The 23,381-nt window shown below is 44.1% G+C and overlaps 1 protein-coding gene across 8 annotated transcripts in view; it reads right to left on the bottom strand.

The window, feature by feature from the left end:
- Positions 1-23,381, bottom strand: part of MPPE1 (metallophosphoesterase 1) — a 137,096-nt gene that overhangs the window by 71,711 nt on the left and 42,004 nt on the right. For 7 of the 8 annotated variants that reach the window (XR_012244502.1, XR_012244503.1, XR_012244504.1 and 4 more), the window contains exons 4-7: positions 21,527-21,630; positions 20,043-20,123; positions 16,557-16,665; positions 6,535-6,609 (exon numbers count right to left, since the gene is read on the bottom strand). Coding sequence is in view for 5 of the 8 variants with exons in the window: in XM_073631321.1 (XP_073487422.1) it covers positions 6,535-6,609; positions 16,557-16,665; positions 20,043-20,123; positions 21,527-21,630 (369 nt within the window). In the remaining 3 variants the exon portion in view is untranslated. The remainder of the gene's footprint in view (positions 1-6,534; positions 6,610-16,556; positions 16,666-20,042; positions 20,124-21,526; positions 21,631-23,381) is intronic. The other variant, XM_073631323.1, reaches the window with a different exon arrangement.

The following is a 23,381-nucleotide window of genomic DNA, read 5'->3' as shown; positions in this document are numbered from 1 at the left end:
TATTACAAGGGATGTTTACATTCCTTGTAATAGGCATAAAGTGATGAAAAAAAAAAGTAAAAAAGGGAAAGTGTAAAAATAAAAAAAAAGTAAGTAAAATAAATAATAAAAAAAAAAAAAAAATGAAATCGCCCCCGTCCCCGCACACAGAAGTGTGCGCATACGTAGGTCGTGTCCGCATATGTAATTGATGTTCAAACCACACATGTGAGGTATCACCACGAACTTTAGAGCAAGAGCAACAATTCTAGCCCAAGACCTCCTCTGTAACTCTAAACTGGTAACCTGTAAAAAAAATGTCCATACAGGCTAGAGGCTTCCCTGGTAAGGAAGGCTAAGAAAAAAAACTCGGGAAGAAGACTAAACAGAAAATTTGTGGCACTGAATAAAATACAGATAGGGTCTGCAGCCCCAAGATAGACCAGAGACCCCCACAAATGAGAAAGGCTGGAGTAGAGGGAAATCTTGAAAAATGGGTCACCATGGAGACATGCGCCTTAGCTCAGAAAAAGAAGAGCCGCATGAAAATCTGCCAGGCTATGCAAAGACTCAGGCAAGAGGTACAGCTCCAAGCAAGCATCAATTATTCCAAGCAATAAGTTGGGTCCAGTGCAGAGTCCCAAATAAGCAGCACCAAAACCTAGTCAAAGTTTAGACCAGACCATCAGCAACAACAGTGTACAGGATGCAATTAGGCACCCCACACAGTGCCTAGGACTCACTCTGCCAGGCTAGTACCGGATCCAAGAGACCCAAAAAAAGCTGCACGGAGAGCAGTAAGGTGATGTGAAAAACAACAGAATATACAAAACATCAGACAGGATCAAACAGCAACCTACTTAGTAGCCCCCCGCCCCCCGAGGACCACATACCAAAAACCAGGCATTCGAGATGCTACCGAACCAGGTAGCCACAGGCCCCTTGACATAGTGCACCTCCAGGTAAAGGAGAACTAGACTGTAGCTTGGGTAAGTGAAAGGTCCAGGGGTGTGCCAATATCCCCCTGGGTAAGGACTGCTGTGGAGGAAAGGGATCCCTTGTTGCCAAAATGGCGGGAAAAGGTCCTCTCAGCTAAGGCCCAGGTTTATATGCAGAAATAGGTTGGGTATTCATCCCCAAAGACATCCGTAGAGGATGGCCAGGTCAGCTACAAAAATGAGGGGGCATTGTCCCCTGAAGATCACAGACAGAATGGAGGCAAGGGAATGTCATCCATCAACCCGTCAAATGCATAGACAGACATAGACAAGAAAACTGGACAGGGTACTGCAAATGGAGGGTGGATCCTACCAAGAGGTAGTCCATATCCTCAATGACAGCCGTATGGACATGGCAAGTTACACAACAGAACCTGCTGTAGCAAAAAAGTTGGAAAGAGACCACAGCAATGTACCATAAAAGCCTTAGACAAAAGAGTGTCCCCCACAGGAGAAGCAGCTTATTAAAACAGAAGTAAACACCCCCTCCTATCTTTACAGCAATAAAACCACTATCTTAGCCTCTGTTGCAACTGTAGCTGCCATGGCCCTGCATAAATAACCAGTTAGGACACCAGCCAATAATGACTGGTGTAAAAGCATATCCTTGTGTCCCAAACATGGGGTGCAGGCTCATCCTAATAACAATCCAGAGGGTTAGCAAAAGAGGAAAGGATCCCGCTGCTACTTCCAACCAGCCCAGGTGAATAAACGTTGAAGAGTGGCCTCAGGCTACATATTCTGACAAAACCACACACCCTAATCAGGGGCATATCATGAAATCAGTGGGCCCGTGTGCAAGATAAAAAGTGGGCCCCATTGTTGTAGAGGAAAAAAAATGTGGTGAGCGATGCTCCCCGTGGGGAAAAGTGGTCGTGGTTGAAATTGCACTTAGTTGTGGGCGCAGCTTGAAGAAGGTGTGGTTAGAGATTACTTACATGGAGAATGTGGTAATGTACAGTGCAGAGTATACGGTAGTGGGTAGTATGTGCAGGAGAGAAGTATGGAGTGTATGGCGATGGGTATTTGGTGTAGAAGAGTGGGGAGTGCATATATTACTGATATCTATACATTGAGTGCTATTCCCTATATTGAATACTGGTATCTGTACACTGAGTGGAACTGATATCAGTGTTAAATATAGGTAATAGCACTCAGTGTATAGAGATCAGTGTTATGTATAGGTTAGAAAACATAGTGCATGAGCAGTCACTGTCACACTGAGCCTGTTATAGAATAATGCACACACTAAGCTGCTGGCGATCACTGACTTACACAAAAGTCAGACTGCTGCTCTGTACACTCTGCCACCTCTGGCTCTCTTCTTGGCCATGACTTGCTGTTCCCCACAGCGGAGATGTGGACAGTGACCCCGCCCCTCCACTGAACACAGAGGGGAACACAGTAGGCAGTGTGTGTCCCTATGTAGAACCCCTCAGGAGAAGTAACAGGAATGTCTGCCCTCATTCGCATGGCTCCGCCATCCCTCTCATCCCAGCCAGCACAGGCCCTTCCTCCTCTCCAAGGACCACTGCATCATCTGCCAAAAGAAACCTCCCATGGGGCCCCTCACTGACCACTGAATGCTCAGTCCATCCCTGGATGCTGTATGCACTTAGTGACAGACGCAGCCAGGGACATCTTTAATATTGATTGGACCCTAAACAAACATTTTATTGGGCCCCCCATGCAATTTCACCCCCCCCCCGATCATTACACCGGACTCCCTCCACCATACTGTCCCCATTATTAAACAGTCCACCCCTCCCGCATACTACCCCCATCATTACACAGACCCCCCCCTCCATACTATGCCCTATTATTACATAGGATCCCTACCCCACACTAACCCCCATTATTACACAGGACCCCTCCCACATCATTAAACGCGGGGGGTTATTGTTTAGGGTTGGAGAGGTGGGGAGGGTGTTATTGTTCAGGGTGGGGAGGGTTTGTTGTTGAGGGTGGGGAGGTGGGTTATTGATTATGGTGGAGAGGTAGTTATTGTTTAGGGTGGAGAGGAGGTTATTGTTTAAGGTTGGAGAGGTGAGGAGGAGGTTATTGTTTAGGGTGGAGAGGTGGGGAGAAGGTTGTTGTTTAGGGTGGAGGTTATTTTTTAGGGTGGAGAGGGGAAATGCAGGAAGTGAGGGGGAGGGGAGGAGGGTATTTGGGAATCCCACAGCTGCCAATCACTGCCCTGCACTACAGCACCTAGCAAACCTGTCCTCCCCCCAAGAAGTTCTGCAGCAGCATGAACACTTAGGGAAAGTTATCAAAGGGGGGGGGGGGAGCCTGGCTCCATAAATGACACACTACTCGCCGGGTAGAGCAGTCACCCAGAAGCTGCCCACAGAGGGGCCTGAGGAGGGGAGGCACATTACCAGGAGGACACAGGGGAGGGGGAGGGGGCGTGGGCGTGGAGGAGGGGGCGTGGTCATAGTGGGAGGGGTCAGGTCCAGTAGAGGAGGTTGTGGGACACAGCTGTAGCGTCTGTCATGTATCATCCATGTGTGCAATTAAATGGTCTCTCAGTCTGGTTCAGTAGGTTACACAATCATGGGGAAGACTGCTGACTTGACAGTTGTCCAGAACACAGTCAGACACCCTCCACAAGGAGGGTAAGTTACAAAAGGTCATTGCTAAAGAAGCTGGTTGTTCACAGAGTGCTGTCCAAGCATATTAATAATGGAAAGCTGAGTGGAAAGAAAAAGTGCGGTAGAAAAAGGTGCACAAGCAACAGGGATAACCGCAGCCTTGAGAGGATTGTGAAGCAAAGGCCATTCAAGATTCACAAGGAGTGGACTACGGCTGGTGTCAGTGATTCAAGAGCCACCACACACAGACGTATCCGGGACATGGGCTACAACTGTCGCATTCCTGGTGTTAAGCCACTCCTGAACCAGAGACGTTGTCAGAAGCGTCTTACCTGGGCTAAGAAGAAAAATAACTGGACTGTTGCTCAGTGGTCCAAAGTCCACTTTTTGGATGAAAGTAAATTTTGCATTTCATTTGGAAATTAAGGTCCTAGAGTCTGGAGGAAGAGTGGAGAGACACAAAATCAATGTTGCTTGAGGTCCAGTGTGAATTTTCCACATTCAGTGATGATTTGGGGAGCCATGTCATCTGCTGGTGTTGATCCACTGTTTTATGAAGTCCAAAGTCAGCGCAGCCCTCTACCAGAAAATTCTAGAGCACTTCATGTTTCCCTCTGCTGACCAGCTTTATGGAGATGCCAATTTCATTTTCCAGCAGGACTTGGCACCTGCCCACACTGCCAAAAGTACCAATACCTGGTTTAATGATCATGGCATCACTGTGCTTGATTGGCCAGCAAACTCGCCTGACCTAAACCCCATAGAGAATATGTGGGCTATTGATGGGCACAGAGGCTGCAATTGATGGGCACAGTGAGGCTGCAATTGATGGGCACAGTGAGGCTGCAATTGATGGGTTTTTCTTCAGTATTTTTCAGATTTTTTCAGTTTGCGTCCCCCCCAAAAAATTTGAGCCCCAGCCGCCACTGGGCCTGATACCTGGCTTGATGACTAAGGAATTTGCTGGCCTTTGGTGTCAACTAAATTGCTATTTACAAAGGCAACACGGACTTGTCCCACAACAACATTTTGAAATGCAGATGTCTGGAGTGAAATACAGAGAAGACTGCCTAGAACAGTGATGGCGAACCTTGGCACCTCAGATGTTTTGGAACTACATTTCCCATGATGCTCAGCTATACTGCAGAGTGCATGAGCATCATGGGAAATGTAGTTCCAAAACATCTGGGGTGCCAAGGTTCGCCCTCACTGGCCTAAAAAGAGGCAACCTTCAATTTGAAGACTCTCATACAGAAGCTGAGAGTTTGAACCTTTCACTGGAGAATTTGGAGAAAGGAAGACTCTGGCCTCAGGAGTGTCCAGAACCAGACTCAGCCACTCCAAGTGAAGGGTCTGTTCTATGAATGGATTTCTGAAGGTTCAGGATCCGCTCAAACCTCTCATGTCTGGACAGCTAGATATACATTGTTCCACAATAGGGGTGCCAAAAGAAGGCAGCAGGTCTAACACTGGAACCAGCACCTTGGTGAACACCCACAGTGCAGAGGAAAAGCCAACATTCAGGGCCACAAACTGATAGTGTAGAAGTCCCAAGGCAAAGCCTAGAAAGCTCTGAAACAATGGAAAGATGGGCACATGCAAGTAAGCATCTTTGATGTCCACAGAAGCAGGGAAGTCTCCAAGGTAAAAGGGAGGCAATGACAGATCTGGTGAATTCCATCCCTGAACTTCTGGACCCAAATGTAAACATTCAGAGCCTTGAGATCCAAGATGAGGCCAGTGCTCTCATTCGATTCAGCAACAGTGTACAGATTCAGATTTGGATGGTCGAGGAGAGGAAACCAGGAGGAGCATGAAACTTGAGTGTGTAGCCCTGGAATACCACCTCCTACACCCATCCAAAATGTAAGTCCTCTAAGTGTCCACAAGGATAAACAGACACGACCGTGTTCTGGAAAATGGGGGGGGGGGGGGGGTGGAGGAGGGGACACCTTCATGTGGAGAAAGCTATGCCTGAGGATTTGGCAGACTTCGAAAGCCAGACTAGAATGGGAACCAAGCTTTGGTGGGGATCTCGATGTTGAGGGAATAGAGATATGAAAGGGAAATTTCTTCAGTCAGAGAGGTGGATGGCTTTGATTTCTAATCTTTAGACTTCTTCCACTGGGGAAAATAGATGCTGTTGCCACCAGTAGCATCTCAGATGATATTTTCAAGAGCTGGAGCAAAGAAATGTGGTCCCTCAAAGGCCATTCAGATCAAACATTTCTGACACAAAGATTTTGCAGTCCAGCATTTTAGCCATAGTGCCCTACGCATATGCACCAATGTGAGGCACATGCGAGAGATTAAACAGGAAGCTTTCAGCAAAATGTCATAGCTAACACTATAGCCATCTGCTCCATGAGATTAAAAAGCAGTGGTTGAACTCTTAAGATATTCTGACCAGTAAGTCATTGTTTGACAATGTGAAGCCACAGCCAGAATCGGGCATAGGCCAGCAAGAACAGAGTTCAGAAAAGGGCTTCCAAAAGCCTATTATTTGGATCCTTAAAGACCAATTCATCCTTCATTATTATGGTGTCTTGAGAAGGGGAGTCCCTGAATGAATAAAAACGTTTTTTGTTTTTTTTTTGTAACTTAGGATTTAAAGCAATATTACAGTTTTCTATATATTATATATTCCTCTCTCCCAGCTGGCTTCAGAATCTGAGTGCCTGTCTTATCTTACCCCCCTCCTTTGGGCTTTAATCACAGGGCCCCAGCTACAAACTTTACAGTCCCATCATGGGACCTCACCATCACCCACTATGGACTCATCATAATAAGTACTGTTTATTCATCCTTGATGATCCAATTGGGTTGATTTATTGTCCCATATCCCACTTATCGCTCTCCAAGCGCCACTGTATACCTCTTTTTTTGTTTCCATTACAGTTTTCTAGTGCATCCTGCTCAAAAGTGTAGTTTGACATTGGCTATTCTCAGTGTGATCTTCTAACCTGTAAAAGAATGGGAGCGGATGGAGGCAGCAGGTGAAGTCTTCCACATTTCTTCTCAAAATCTGTTTGAGTTTTCTGTCAAGAATAGAATTTGTAATTTATTTCCTACAATACTAATTCATGAATTCAGTGTTATTTATATAATATTAAAAAGGCACATCACGGTGCTGTATTTGAAAGTAAAAAAAAAAAAGTTTAAACTGAACCTTTAAAGTAGAATTCCAGCCTTTACCAAATTGGTATCAGAAATGCTCCCTCCCCACTCCTAACACCCATGCTGACTAACCTGTGTAAGATTGTTTTTTCTACTTACCTATTTTCGGGCCACTTTGGTCCGGTCATGTGATCCAGCTCCCCTGTGCCAGCCAGCAGCCACTGCAGGAAAGTGAAGGAAGAGCCAACAATGAATGGGCTATAGGAGCCCATGGGTTATTTTACTGCTCCTAGGCATAATCAGCTGTTATGTAGCATTCTCTCCTCTCCCCTGCAGCCGGCACTGGCTGACACAGATATAATAATGTGACTGGACTGGAGTGAACTGAGAATAGGCAAGTATTCAGATCTTACTTACACAGGTCAGTCAGAATAGTGGTTATGAGGGGGGAGGGAGCATTTTAAGACTCAGATAAAGCCCAGAATTCTACTTCAAAAATTGTATTGAGGCAAATCAGCTCTATAAACAGTGTTCAGCCTGTTCAGGGTGTCGAAGTATCCAATGTGCCCAATGGGAAATGTTTGTGTTGTTATAGGTACCTATGCTGCCTGTGTGCAAACTCAGACAAAGCATTCAATGTTGACAACTGTTCCAAAGAAGCAACATACAAAATCAGAATATTTCCAGTTTTGTACATTGAATACTTGACGAGCCTGTCCAAGCATAAGGGGTCCTGTATAGCTCCGAAACATCACAATTCTTTGCCATGATGTGATTGCACTAAAAAAAATAAAATAAAAACAAAAATAAAAAATAGTTTCAGTGCTTTTTTGAAGATCCACGGTGTGCTGCCAATTTATGCTTTGTTCAAGCAAAGGAACACGTTTCAGTAGGTATACTAAGGGCCTTTGTTAACAAGCTTTGGCTTGTACTGATGGCACCATTTTGGCATCAGTTTGAAATGCTTCTGAAATCATTTTGGTTTTTATTAGCAGGTGCATATGACCTGCTACAAGTGGCTTTGCATTAGCATAGTCTTATATGGAATGTAAAACCTGCTTGAAGTGAATAAAAGCCTATCAACGCAAGCTCTTATATTTGCAAAGTCATTCTTTCCTGTACCACTATACAATAATAAATCTGAAAGTATTAGAGAAAGGTAGTGTTAAACATAAAAGTAGACCTTTCATGCTAAACAAAACGTCCACTTTTTTGGCAACCCCTGCAATTTAAAAAGCTATTTGCAAACAAACCATTACTCCCCCCCAAAATGACTTACTTTGGCCCTGGCAGCCCATTACAAGAGCGCAGTATCATAGGATTTGAAGCTCCCAGCATTGTCGCAAAGCATAGTGATATCACCTGCAGCTTCTAGAGTTGTCAGAGGCGACCAAGGTGAGCATTTTTTTGTGGGGTGGAATGTTTGTTTATGATGGCTAAATGCTAACCGAGTTGGAGGGATATACTGTATACAAACGTGTAGTGCTACTTAAAATGAGAAAATACAATCATAATATTGCATGCAGTATAAAATTAAAGATACATCATGGGGCGTGGCCTGCTGCAGCATGGAGTAAGACGTGCTAGACCCGAGCTCCGTCCAGTACTCCCGAATCCTTACCCATCCTGCCTCCCAGCATCATCCTCCAGCAGCCTGAGGTACCTCCTGAGCCCTCCGCTAATACATCAACCTGTTCCTGCAGGTCTTTGATCGGACGGACGTCCGAGCCGGCACGGAGCACCTCCGCGGCGGCAGCCGCAAATACAGGCCGCGGCTTCGGGCCTACTGAACTCCGGAGGCCATCCTGCCCTCCTCGGCCTCCCGGGTGTCTGGCTCTCCTCCCGCCCACGGACCCTGCCCTGAGGGCTTCCAGAGGAGGCTCGGGCGGAGGGGTATTAGTCCGCACGGCGGCGGCCCCAACTCTAGGCCGCGGCTCCGGCCTGGTCCGGAGCTCCGGCGGCCATCTTGCTCCTCCAGGCCTCTACAGGGGGGCTACTATCTGGCCCCTGGGACACCTGGCTTTCCCACTACTAGCTGACCCTCCTGCATGGGACCCTGAGAGAAGTCTGATCCAAATAGTGCCCCCCCACACAGCGACAGCCTTACATCTGAACAGGGGATCCGGCCTAGTCTCGGCGGCCATCTTGGTGCTCTCAGCCTCCCCACCAACATTGAACCCTTACTTCCTGAGCTCTGTACCCTGCACTCTCCGACCTGAAAGTGGACACAAACGGTACCGGAGCTTCTAGGGACCGGTATGACCGGAGGGAGATACTCCCAGGCATCTCGTAAGCCCCGGAGTACTCCGAAGAAGCAGGCCTCTGTGGTGCGCCTGTCTCCCGCAACGGCGGCCAGCATGGCGTCTCAGGCAGAGGAGGGAGAGGCAGCTCTACGAGAACAAACTAACTTTGAAGCCCTCATGCAGGCTATTACTACCTGCCAAACTACCCTGACGGGGAAAATAGAGTGCATGCAGCTGGACATAAGCCTTATCCGTAGAGACATGGACTATTTCCGCTCCAGGCTCACTGAAGCCGAAAGAAGAGTGGGGGAGGCAGAAGATATACTACAAGATCAGGGAGTCTCGCTCCGCACGCTGCAGACCAAAATAAAAGTTCTGGAAGCTCGTGCAGAGGACGCAGAGAACAGAAATCGAAGGAACAACCTCCGGATAGTGGGATTGCCAGAGGGAGCGGAAGGTAAAGATCCTACGACGTTTACTGAGCGCTTGCTGTGCACCCTTCTTCCAGATGCCAAGTTCTCTGATGTCTTTGTGGTGGAGAGGGCGCATAGAATGCCTGCTACCCGGGGGCCCCCAGGAGCTCCTCCACGCACATTTATTCTGAAACTCCTCAATTTTCGGGATCGTGATCTGGTTTTGCGAGAGGCGAGAAAGATCGAGGTGCTTCGTCATGAGGGAGCGAGACTCATGATCTTCCCAGATTTCTCCATCGACACACAAAAGTCAAGAAGATCGTTCGATCAGATCAAATTGGATCTCCGCAATCGCAAGATCAAATATAGTATGCTATTTCCCGCCCGTCTGAGAGTGCAGGATGGAGAATCAGTGCGGTTCTTTACATCTCCAGAAGAAGCATCCAGGTGGCTGGAAACAGTACCACGAGGCTGATCCGATCGCTCTTACTAAATCCCCTTATAATATAAGTTTTACTACAACAAAGATCACCTTCATCTGCTGACATCACTACAAGCCCGAACCCTTTACCTTGGCTTGTCTAACCAGTTCAGAATAAGTTACTTTTACATTCTTCCTCAGCTCCGGTTCTGTGAGTATATACTAGCTAAAGAACATTTACGCAAAAGAGATGAAGAATTGTTTGTGATCGTGCCTAAATATATGGTGAGGGGACCGGAATCTCCAGTTTGCAACGTGTTTAAGTTTAAGAATAGTACCCCCGGATTTTTGGGAGACATTTTGATATGCTGGGATCGTTTATCCGAGAAATTCGGGTCTTGTTGGCTGCTCTTTATGTACACAGACTAAGTCGCTCTGAAGGCTCACTGTTCACGAGCCCCATGGGCAGTTGTCACAAATAGTTTTGGGGAACGAGCATCCCGAAGTTTGGGGGGTGGTGCGGGGAGGGGGGAGGTTGGGAAAGGTTGGTGTTGGGGTTTATACCCCAGATTAGTTTTACGTTATATTATTTTCCTTTTACTTTCTATACATATGACATTTATTTGCTCCAGATTGTACAATCAGTGCTCTACTCAAAGCAAGACATGCAGTGTTAAGCGGCTATTACTAGAGAGGGAGGGTTATTCGTCTCACTGTGCTATCACAAATGTGTATCTCACTAAGAGTGTTCTGTTATCATGTGGGTTCTGTGTGGAGTGTATGCTGTGTCAATCCTGTGGCGCGTGTATCAGGGCAGCAGAATGAATCTCCTTAATGTTATGTCCTGGAATGTACGGGGCCTAAATTCTAAGATAAAACGCTCCTTAGTTTTTACTTACATAAAAAAATACAACCCCCATATCTGCATTTTGCAGGAGACTCACTTAACAGGGAGCAGGACGCTGGCTCTAAAAAAGCCCTGGGTAGGTTCATATTATCATTCTACATACTCTGCCTATTCTAGAGTAGTCAGCGTCCTGGTCCATAAAGCACTGCCCTTTACACTGCTTGATCTCCACCTAGATCCCGAGGGGAAATATGTTGTCATGCATGCCATGTGCGACAGGATTGAGATGGTAATAGTGGGTTTATATATTCCACCCCCAGCCTCCATGGCGATTTTACATAAACTGACCCCTATACTGGCTCAATACCCGGCTGCAGCCATTCTTCTGGCTGGAGACTTTAATATGCCACCGGACCCTGGTATGGATAGGATGGGTGATGATGGGGCTTCTGACTCCCCACTGAAGAGATGGGCGGAGGGATATGGCCTTAGTGATGTGTGGAGATGGCGTCACCCCAGGGATAGGCAATATACTTGGCACTCTGCCACGTATGCCTCTTTCTCAAGAATTGATCTGTTCTATGCTGGGGGACCTATTCTCTCCCGTGTCCAGGAGGTTAAGATTCTGCCATGTGGCATTTCTGACCACGCTCCCCTCCTACTGCAACTAAACACGGATTCGCCAACGGGCTCCGGCCTATGGCGGGTCTCGGGTTTTTGGATAACGGATGAGAGTGTTGCCCCTGAGATAGAGGGAGAGATGAATACATTTTGGTTACAAAACAAAGCAACGGCCTCCCCTGCAATGGTGTGGGATGCCTTTAAGGCTTATACACGAGGTCAGTACCGCATGGTTATAAATAAAGTTAGGAAACTCAATAGGCTTGCATTGGAGGAGGCTGAGGGACGGGCTCAGAGCTTGGAATCCAGTTATGTGACCACCAAAGATGTGGGAACTTACGCCACACTTCAAGTTCTCCACCGCGAAATTGCGTTGTTGCGAGCAACTGCGACCCGCAAGCTACTGCTCTCACAGTCCCAGAGAATATTCGAACAAGGTGAGAGATCAGGGAGGCTGCTGGCGTGGCTGGCCAAGGAGCGCTCTACCATAGCACACATTGCCAACATTAAAGATGACATGGGGAACCTTTTGGCGGACCCCGCTAAGATCAATGCCAGATTTGCACAATTTTATGAACGCTTATATACATCCAAAACTGACTACACCCTAGACACTCTGCAACATTTCCTAGGTCAAATAGAGTTCCCAGTCCTCTCGGAGGAAAATAAAACTAAATTAGATGCACCCATTACCCTCAAAGAAGTGCAGACGGCAATCTCTTCACTACAATCTGCAAAGTCCCCAGGCCCAGACGGTTTACCGGCCGAGTTTTATAAAACTAATAGCGAATCATTGGCCCCTCAGTTTCATGAACTTCTTCTGTCCAATCTGGAGGGTCAAAGCCTTCCTCCATCAATGTCAGAGGCGGTAATTGTTGTAATACCTAAGCCCCGTAAGGACCCTGAGCTATGTGAGTCATACCGGCCTATTTCGTTATTAAACGTCGACGCTAAGATCATTACAAAAATTCTAGCGAATCGGCTCAATGCTGTTATCCTCTCTCTGGTTCATGGAGACCAGACGGGCTTCATGCCAGGTAAGGTAACAGACATTAATTTGCGACGATTGTATACAAATATATCCCACGCCCTTGCCAGAGGTACCCCCAGAGTAGTGGCCTCCCTAGACGCCGAAAAGGCGTTCGACTCGGTCGAATGGGAGTATCTTTGGCATGTCTTGGGAAAATTTAATATTGGGCCTAAGTTTATCTCTTGGATAAAACGGATGTATGCTAACCCCACTGCCAGAGTCAGAACCAATGGGTCCCTCTCGCCCCCCTTCAAATTACACAGGGGTACTAGACAGGGATGTCCTTTATCCCCGGGTTTGTTCGCCCTAGCTGTTGAACCCCTTGCCATCCTTATTAGGTCATCCGTGGCTGCAGGGGGGATGGAGGTGGGCCCTTTACGGGAACAGATCTCTCTCTACGCGGATGACGCTCTTCTTTATCTCCCAGATGCTTCCCACTCCCTCGAGGAGACCTTAAGGATCATAGACTTATTTGGCTCCTTCTCAGGTATACGCATAAACTGGAACAAATCCATGCTTTTCCCGATCTCCCAGCCGCCCCTACTCCCTCCCCACCATATACCCCTGCAAACGGTCACTAAATTTCGCTATCTGGGCATTGAAATACAAAGGGATCTCTCTTGTTATCTGACAGATAATGTATACCCCATTCTACAGCAACTAATAAGACGCTGCTTAACATGGAAGTCCCTTCCCCTGACACCGGTGGGTAGGATAAACCTCCTCAAAATGATATTCCTCCCCAAATTCCTGTATGTATTTAGAAACACTCCAGTACTTATTCCTGAATCGTTTTTTAAGCAACTAGATCGGGTGATCAATAATTTCATTTGGGCTGGACAGACCCCTAGGGTTGCCAAAACAAGCCTGCAACTTCCCCTATCTGCGGGCGGGCTGGCATTACCGTGCTTCAGGAAATATTATTGGGCGGCGGTGCTGGTGACGGTGCGCTGGTGGTTTGTTCAGTCACGACATAACCCAGCGGTTAATTTAGAAGCAGCCATATTGGGGTCGTATTCAGCATTGAGCAACCTGGTATTCAGGGGTCCAAAAGCACAAAATAATATGACCATCCCCATGCGCACGACCGTCAAAATATGGGAACAGCTGACAGCTAAGCTCAACCCACCACAAACTTATTCACCCTATACACCACTCTGGGGTAACCCTAAACTACCACATCTGTTAACGATCCCAGACCCAGCAGTCTGGGCTAAATATGAAATTAAAATCTTACAGCATATTATGCCAGAGGGTAAACTCCTTACATTTGACGAACTGCGTAATACCTTCCAACTCCCTACCAAAATGTTTTTCCGCTATTTGCAACTGAGACACGCAATTCAGGCTCAATTCCCCTCAGAAATCCAACTACAATCACATATGGTGGAGCGCTTCCTTATCTCTAGGCATGTCGACCGTATCCTCTCCTCTTTGTATCTCCGGGTGTCCCTGGGAACTGATAACCAGGGGACTAGGCTATTTAACAAATGGAAGCTGGCTGTGCCCTCCCTGACGGATGACGATTGGGAAGAGGGAGTCCAACAATATATTCCTTTGATGATATCCGCCAGGGACAGGTACATCCAGTTAAAATTCCTTCACCAGGCATACTACACACCCCAACGGCTTGCTAAAATATACCCCTCTTACTCTGATAAGTGCCCAAAATGCAATACGGATATAGGTACTTTCTTACATGTAGTGTGGTCGTGCCCCCTTCTTCAACAGTTCTGGAGGGAGGTGGTGCAATACATCAATTTAATTGGGAACCTGACACTTACACTGGATCCCCAGGTCCTTCTCCTGGGGATCTGTGATACCCTTATCGCAAACACCCATAAGAGGCTATTCGTTTTCTACGCTCTATTCTATGCAAGGAAAACCATTTTATTTAAATGGAAACAGACAGACCCCCCAACAGTGGGACAGTGGAAAACACTCATTGATAAGACCCTCCCTCTATATAAGCTTACATTTATGAGCCGGAAATGTCCCAAAAAGTTTGAAAAAATTTGGGGTGCATGGGTTTCTGGGTGAGTGGCCACGGATGCGGATCCCCCCCGGGAGAACTCGCTGAACTTATACACCACTAGATCGATTAAGAAATATTTAGAATACACTTAAAATTACCACTAAAATATACTTTCTTTGTTCTTTGAGGAGGAGGTATTGCTCCTAAAATACAACTTTGCAGTGATATGAATACTTGCAACTAAGATGTGAACTGATGTGCCTTGCTTTTTGATGTAATACTTGAGACTATTTATCCTAGATTGTCACTTTCCTTCTGGAAATGGTTCTTCTTTGCCCTGTTTTATGTAATCCTCTCTTATTGTCCCCTTTTATATTTTTATGTATATGTATGGATATATGTATATTTATATATATATTTGTGAATGTACTTCTTTTTTATCTTTGTACTGAAACTTTTCTCCGTTGGAGATGAATAAAAACGTAACTGTTAAAAAAAAAAAAAAATTAAAGATACATGGATAAATATGTCATACACTTTATGTGACCGTAATATGAAATGCTCCAGCAGGTATCCTGTAACCTGTAGTGAAAAATGCTCCAGCAAATATCTGTTAGGTATAAACAAGTTGCAAAGAAAAAAGTCCCTTGTTGTGAATAAAATGATTCCGTTTCCCGTGTGAGTGGTTACTAAGACCGCAGACAGATATAGTGTGTCCCCCACATGGAAGCAGTGCAGGCTTACCGGATAAGTTGGACTCATACAAACATACGTTTAATGAGTCAATAAAGCTTATATTGTCAACCGGCAATGGAATAGATGGTTCAGCCAGATAATGATGTAATTCGGATAGCATCAAGGATTTTCACTAGGGACTCCCCAACTTTTAACTTGGTCTCGATGAAAGTGACCTAGAGGAGATTCAGCTGACTGAAGCGTTGCTAGGTCACTTTCATCGAGACCAAGTTAAACGTATGTTTGTATGAGTCCAACTTATCCGGTAAGCCTGCACTGCTTCCATGTGGGGGACACACTATATCTGTCTGCGGTCTTAGTAACCACTCACACGGGAAACGGAATCATTTTATTCACAACAAGGGACTTTTTTCTTTGCAACTTGTTTATACCCAACAGATATTTGCTGGAGCATTTTTCACTACAGGTTACAGGATACCTGCTGGAGCATTTCATATTACGGTCACATAAAGTGTATGACATATTTATCCACGTATTTTTAATTTTATACTGCATGCAATATTATGATTGTATTTTGTCATTTTAAGAAGCGCTACACGTTTGTATACAGTATATCCCTTCTTTACAAATTTCCTGTTTTGTAGTGTGAGCTGCTACCCCAATAGAGTAAGCGCAGAGTTTTTGGTTTTTGTAACCGAGTTGGAGGGGCAGGGTGCTTGTATAAAAGGGGTTGTTTGGCAAGGAATATCATTTCATTGGAACTTAAGGGCTTATTTACACTTGCTTCAAAACACCAATCAAAGCACCTGTCACTAAATAAAATGATTACCTTACAGTCCTGTTAACATGATTGCATTTGCATCGCTTCAAAAATTATACCCCATGTCGCTTTCATCTTGCTTCAGTGCTTTTCCAAAGCCCCCCATACAAGTCTATTACAGTGCTATTAACTGCACCTGCAGCGGTACAAGAGCTTGAATTCAGTGTTTGCTTTGCTTTTAAATTATTAAATTATCACTTCTCCTTTCGAAAAATTAGAAAACCAACACAGGGCATTCATCAAGCTTCATTAAAGCTTAAAAATAAAGCATCACAGAAGCATCAAAAACACATAAAAAAAAGCATGTTGGTAGGTGCTTTAATGTGTGTTAATTTCGAAGCAAGTGTAAAGGAGCCCTAACTTTTCCTGAGAATGAAAGAGCATTTAGATAAGCCTAGTAGACACGGCCGAATGTTGGGCGGCATCGGCCGGTTCGATAGAAACTGGCCTACATTTGGCCTGTGTGTACTGGATGAGGTCTGACAGAAGCCTGCCATTCAGCTGGCTTCTGTCAAAGGGGCATGACTGAAAAAGGTCTGGCGATCGGCTACCAATCAGCGCTCTCAGTCAATGGCTGAGAGCGCTGACCGGAGTGTTTTGGTGGGGGGGCTGTCCCCCTGTTAGAAAACAATAGCACAGGGGTGGGGGGGTTCTGTACTAACATCGCATGGATTACTACAGCGGCTGCTCCTGAGCTGTCAAGTTTGTGTTCATTCAGCCCTGTTGGGTTGAACAAAAATAAATAAATAAAATAAATACTAGGGTGTACTAGGCTTTAAGCATAAAATATTACAGATCTCACTTTTCTGGAACAATTCAGCTGCCTGGAAACTTTAAAAATACGATCCTCTTCTGCTCTACAAATCACACAGCCATCCCCTTCCAGAGCAACACTGTTCACCAGGACAAAACTGAAAGAAAACATTCACTGATAAAGGAGTGCTTTATCATCACTGTCCACTTAAAGATCAATTATCTTCCTGCTATTGAGTCTAGCCTTTGAGTCAAGATGTTGGCTCTAAACATTAAAGTGGTGTTAAAGCCAAAACCAAATATGTAATAAATTGCAGCTTACCAATCATTAGATGTATTAGTGTTTTTTTTTTTTAGGTCTTTTTTCCCCTCCATTTTCAAAATGGTGGATCCCTGGATGAAGGAGCACAGGGGGCACCTTTAGACCACAGCATTGCAAATCCATGAGGACTGTTAGATGTACAGCAGATTTTAAGACACTAACAAATTGAAGCCAGACTCCAACTAATCATGTATAAGCAATTACAGCAAACACTTTTTGTTCCTTTTAGGATAAAAGGTTTTACATAAATAAATAAAAGCGGATCATTGTGAGCGCCCCTGACAGTGTTAAATGGGGTTTATCTCATCTCTTTAATGGCTACATCTGCAGGAGAGCTTGTTCTTTTCGAAAAACATTTACTGTCTGGTTTACCAGGTGAAAATAAAGCCTAAAAAGAAAGCTAATGCAACCATCACAGTTAACAATTGTTAGGCTGCAAAATAATAAGTGTTTGCTTTTGGGTTTAATACTACTTTAATAGTGACTGGAGGTACAGGCATGAGCGGAGTGATCTCCCACTAAAGTGTCTTTAGGACTGGTTCAAAACATGCAGTCACAATATGCAGTAACAAGAGTTTTAATGTATGTTGAAGGTCAGGTCCACATTTGTGCAGCGTTGTTTTTCATCATCACGTTTTTATGTGCATTTTTTTTTTTTAGATGTGCTACCATTAAACTGACCTCCTCATGGTTTACAACCAACTGAGCGACAACCTCATTGAATAACCTTCTTGATCCCCTTCAATCTGGATTTTGCCCTCAACACTCCACAGAAACTCACAAATGACCTACTAACTGCAAAAATCAATGAACACTATTCTGTACTCCTACTTCTGGACCTTTCATCTGCCTTTGACACGGTTGACCACCCCCTCCTCCTCAAAAAACTTTACTCCCTTGATCTCTGACTGTGCTCCTTAGTGGCTCTCATCCTACCTATCCCAACGCACCTTCAGTGTCACAATTCTACTTCCTCCACTCCTCTTCCCTTCTCTGTCGGGGTCCCCCCAAGGTTCTGTTCTTGGAACTCTTATTTTCAATCTACACCTTTTCCCTGGGTCAGCTGATAGCCTCTCCCGGCTTTCAATATCATTTCTAAGCTGACACACAAATCTATCTCTCCACCCCTCAACTCACTCCATCCGTCTCCTCACACATCACTAACTTACTAACAGACATATCTGTCTGGATGTTACACCACTTCCTCAAACTCAACTTGTCCAAAACCAAGCTCAAAATATTTCCTTCCCCTGACTTATCTGTCAAGAGCAATGACACAACCATCCACCCGTTCCCACATGTCAGGGTGCTAAGTGTTATCCTGGACTCTGAACTCTCCTTTCGGCCCCACATCCAATCACTTTCCAAAGCTTGCCGCCTCAACCTCCGCAACATCTCTAAACTACATCCCTTTCTAACCAATGAAAACACAAAGCTCCTGATTCACTCCCTGGTTATCTCTCGCCTTCACTACTGCAACTCCCTCCTCATTGGCTTACCTTTAAATAGACTATCTCCCCTTCAGTCCATCATAAATGCTGCTGCCAGACTCATCCACCTTACAAACCGCTCAGTGTCTGCTACCCCTCTCTGCCAATCCCTCCACTGGCTGCCACTTGCCAAACAAATTAAATTCAAAATACTATCAATAAGTTACAAAGCCATCCACAACTCTGCTAACCAGCTACATCACTAGCCTAGTCTCAAAATACCAACCTAATCGTTCTCTTCGTTCCTCCCAAGACCTCCTGCTCTCTAGCTCCCTCATCACCTCCTCCCATATTCACCTCCAGGACTTCTCCCGAACCTCGGCCATCCTCTGGAATTCGCTACCCCAATCTATCACACTGTCTCCAAATGTATCCACTTTTAGGCAATCCCTGAAAACTTTCCTCTTCAGAGAAGCCTATCCTGCCTCCATCTAACAACTGCACTATTTTCTCCATTAGCTCATCCCCCACAGCTATTACCCTTTTGTATAACTTGACCCTCCCTCCTAGATTGTAAGCTCTAACAAGCAGGGCTCTCTGATTCCTCCTGTATTGAATTGTATTGTAATTGTACTGTCTGCCCTAATGTTGTAAAGAGCTGCGTAAACTGTCGGCGCTATATAAATCCTGTATAATAATAAATTAAACTATCAGAAGGTATGATTTTATGGAAGTGCATCAAAAATCCTGCATGCTGCATCTTTGGTGAACTTTCATAAAACCTGCATTCCAATTTAATGGCAGTGCACCTAAAAACGCATGTTAAACACAACACAGAAAAACTGTACTGCACAGATGCGAGCCTGGCCTTTGTTTTATACATGCGTTTTGTAGTTCTTTCATTGCACAAATAGAGATAAAAAAAGTTTTATTCATGGTGCAGATTTATTATACAATACTGCAGGATACCTGTACTTTTGTGCATTATTCATTTAACATGAATCTGCTTAAAGCACATAATGCAGCATGTTCTATTTTAAAACATGTTTGCATTATGCAGGTCATACATAAGTCAAATTCCAAACGAATTTCTTTTAAAAATTAGAAATTTAGTGTAGTTTGTAATCAGATGGTGCCATCATTGATTTAGAAATTTGACCAATTTCACTCATGTTGCTACAGAAAATAAACTTTGTGGCTGGGAATATTCTTTTATTTCCAGGACACAGCCCATGCTCATTTCTTTTTCGATTATATGTCTCGCATTATTCTCCCATCATTTAAAAGAATTTTGTTTGTTTCTCAAAAACTTTCCAACATGCCCGATCACTCAAATTTCGACGGCCGGACAAAAAAAAAAAAAGTCCGATGCTGAGGACTAATGGTGTCAAATTGTAACGAAAATTCTTAATTACGATTTTTAAAAGAAAATTTGTTTGTAATTCGAACAATGCATGGCCGGCATTAGACTTCAACCGTTAGTTGTGAGGAACCATAAATTATTAACACTCCCCCATCACCTGATCTGCCTGCAAGGGTACCCCCCCCCCCCCCAAAAAAAAAAAATACAGAACAAAAAAGAAAAACACTAATACTGCCAGATATAAAAGAACAAGATATTTCACTGTATCTCTATACAGGGAAAAAGGTGAAGTCACTTAGAAATTGCAAGCGCTCTGGTGACATATTGCGTGGCAGAGGAATGCTGGCAAGGTAAGAACAGGGTGCCTGCCACAAAGTAGTAGGCTTATTCCTAGTAGGATTTCTACGTGGATTAACTTACTTTATTCCTTTACGAGTAACTACTTTTTCAGAAGTGATATTAAACACTCTCTCAAATCTTTTCAGTTTATGTTCGGTCATTCTGTGAAAGGGACAGAAACATTAGTATACAGAGACAATAGATAAAGCAACAGGAAAGGCACAGCAATCATCTTCAAAATGTGTTTTTCTTTTAAAGATACTTTTTTTGGCTGTGCTTTTATTACTTTTGTGACCCAGAGCAAGCTGCCTGCCTGATTGACAGCTAGCTTTGCCTTTCATTGAGCGGCTGAGAGCCAAAACCAGACCCAGCAGCACCCTTACCCCAGTCTTACACTACAGTGAGTGCTGGAGGAGCAGAGCGTGACAGTCACTGCACTCCACTGCGAGTAGACCAAGAACCGAGTGATCAGTGCTCATGTGATCACCCACTTCTTGGTTTTAGAGTCAGCATGGGAAGGCAGCAGTGAGGAATGTATGCTTTTTTTGAATACCCCAAACTTCTCGCCCCCCACAAAATTGCAAAATAACCTCCCCTACCAGATAAATGTCTGGTGAAAGTAATTAAAACATAACTGGGACTTGCAGATTATACTAACATTTTACCAGTCACCCTAATGGCTTCTTCAATTCATCATTTGCCAGTGTTTATGCCCTAATGCACAATTCAATCATTGAATTACCATAAAATCATGCACATTAGACAGAGGGTACTTAAACAACAAATGCGCGGTGTTCATACCCACGCATCAAAGACACGGAAGGGCAAATGACCAAACGTTTATTAGGATTTAAATGATGGAGGAAATTTTTGCATGTGTTAACCAGTATTCACCCGATATTCGGCCTGTGTATACTAGGCTTTAGGATGGGGACTCAAAACTCCATAAATATACAAAAACAAGTTGGGTGATTGGAAATTGTGTAACAATAATTCCCAACCAAAAATTGTGGCGCCATATAAAAAAAGGTTAGTAAAAAAACAAAAAAGTGATAACCTTGTACTGTGATATATACAAATATCTCTCTCATTGTATGTATTGGGTTTTTGTTTATTATTAAATCTTGGTACATGGTAAACAAAAATACCCCACGCGTGCAGTGATAGTAAGGTTTGTTTACTATCATACCTCATGCGATGTCCTTGTCATCATGGTGATCACTTAATGGGGAACCACAACAATGTCTATTTTTTTTTTCTCTTGCGCAAAAGCCAAAGACCTACCATTTTGACAAATCCAAGTGGTGATTCTGCCACTGTCTCATTCAGGAAAAGAACTGGAACATTTTTTTTAATGAATGGATAACCAAAAGGGGGATAGCTGCCCTGATATGCAACAAATAAGAGCTTATGTGTCATTGGATACTGCATTATTCTAAAACTGAATATAAATATAACTGCTCAGCACCATATCTATATAGCCAGTTGTAATTATTTTTTAAATACCGTATGAAGTTATATCTTAAAATACTATTTGACATTACAACTGCAGTTGAAACACTCACTCGTAATGAAATCCAACATCATGATTTCCCACAACAACTATCAGTTCAGTTTGAGGAGGGTGTCTGAACATAGACTGAAAGCGAGAAACATCATAATCCCATGCCTGTAAAGAAAATTACAAATCAGTAGTCACAAAATGCAAAAACACACACATACATCAGTTTCTTGACTGCTGCTCCAGAGCTTCCAGCCTAGGTCACATGGTTTCTAGCTACAAAACATAATAGTCTAGTGTTATTGAACAGAAATACTCTTTATACTTGATTAGGAAGGTTTGCGGTGAGATAAATTGAGCAGAAAGGCACAAAGGAAGCAGTTTGAATATTTCATGCGTAAATATGGCTGTCTGCACGTACATACCGAATTACAAGCTATGCAGAGAAACAAACTTTTAATATAGCTTTTTGCTTTTGAATCAAGATAAAATTGTTCTAAGACTAGATCCTAAATTTTCATCCAAGCCCCAGACACCGATTCATCCTTGCGCAGATCATTAAAGCTGGGAATAAACTGAATAAAATTTTGCCAGTGCAGCAGGCATCAGCTAAACTTTGTTCGGCGTGTGGGCTCCACTTGACAAAAGTCTAACATGTTTAATTGATTTCTGTTGAAGGGACATGTTGCAGCCACTAATCATGAATTCTCCCAGTGGAGAGTGCCACTGTCAAAATATCAGTCTTAATGGGAGGGATTCCTCTATCCACCTCAGGACACGGGCTTGATATTCATAGACCCTGGGAAGTCCTAAAGCAAGGGTGAAGCAAGAAGAGTGGGCAACAAAACAACCAGAACTAGGCTAACAGAGCCAACTAGAAAATGAATTTCCTGGGGAAAATGCGTGGGAATGCTGAATAGCTGAATTGCTAAAACGGCCCCCCATCAAAACTGCCCCCATCAAAACTGCCCCCATCATATTGCCCCATCAAAATTGTCCCCATCAAAACTGCCCCATCATATTGCCACCATCAAACCTGCCCCATCATACTGCCACCATCAAAACTGCCCCATCAGAATTGCCCCATCAAAACTGCCCCATCATATTGCCACCATCAAAACTGCTCCATTAAAATTGTCCCCATCAAAACTGCCCCATCATATTGCCACCATCAAACCTGCCCCGTCAGAATTGTCCCATCATATTGCCACCATCAAAACTGCCCCATCATATTCCTCTATTATAAATCAGTACATGGTGTGTCTGTCCCCTCCCCCGGGCTCTGTAATCAGAGCTGAGATGCTCCAGCCACCTCCCCCCCTGTATAACAGAAGCTTTGGTAACCATGGCAACAAAAGCAGCACAGTACACTCTAAGCGATAAACTTTCCTGAAATGACAACTAAACAAACAGCTTTTACACAAAAACTGTAAAAGATATCAAACTGAAAAGATATAGCCAGATAGCTGAATATTTTGTGAACATTTTAAAGTTTGTTTGGCATCTGTAGGTGAAAGTATGAAGGAGCTGAAACTTTTGGGAGCGGAAGAAGATTTTAAGGATCTGAAGCATGCTCCCACTGACTTCAATGTTTAAAAAAAGTGTTAAAAAGCTTAATATTTTAAAAAGTATAAATAGTAGAAAAAAAGTTGAAAAAGTCCCATCATCAGCTGAGACGAACATTTTAATAGTTGAATGGTTTTAATAGCTAAAAGTATGCAGAAGTTACGCAGAGCCAAAAAACGTACAGAATAAAATTAAATAATAAATAATAACTAGAATATGCATTTCCTGGGGAAAATGTGTGGGAATGCTGAATTGCTAAAACGGCCCGTATCAAAACTGCCACCATCAAAACTGCCCCATCAAAACTGCCCCATCAGAATTGCCCCATCATATTGCCACCATCAAAACCGCCC

Source organism: Aquarana catesbeiana, linkage group LG05, assembly GCF_042186555.1.
Source record: "Aquarana catesbeiana isolate 2022-GZ linkage group LG05, ASM4218655v1, whole genome shotgun sequence".
Lineage (NCBI taxonomy): Eukaryota > Metazoa > Chordata > Amphibia > Anura > Ranidae > Aquarana > Aquarana catesbeiana.
Note: the sequence above shows the minus strand (reverse complement) of the source record. Positions and strands in the feature narration are given on the sequence as shown.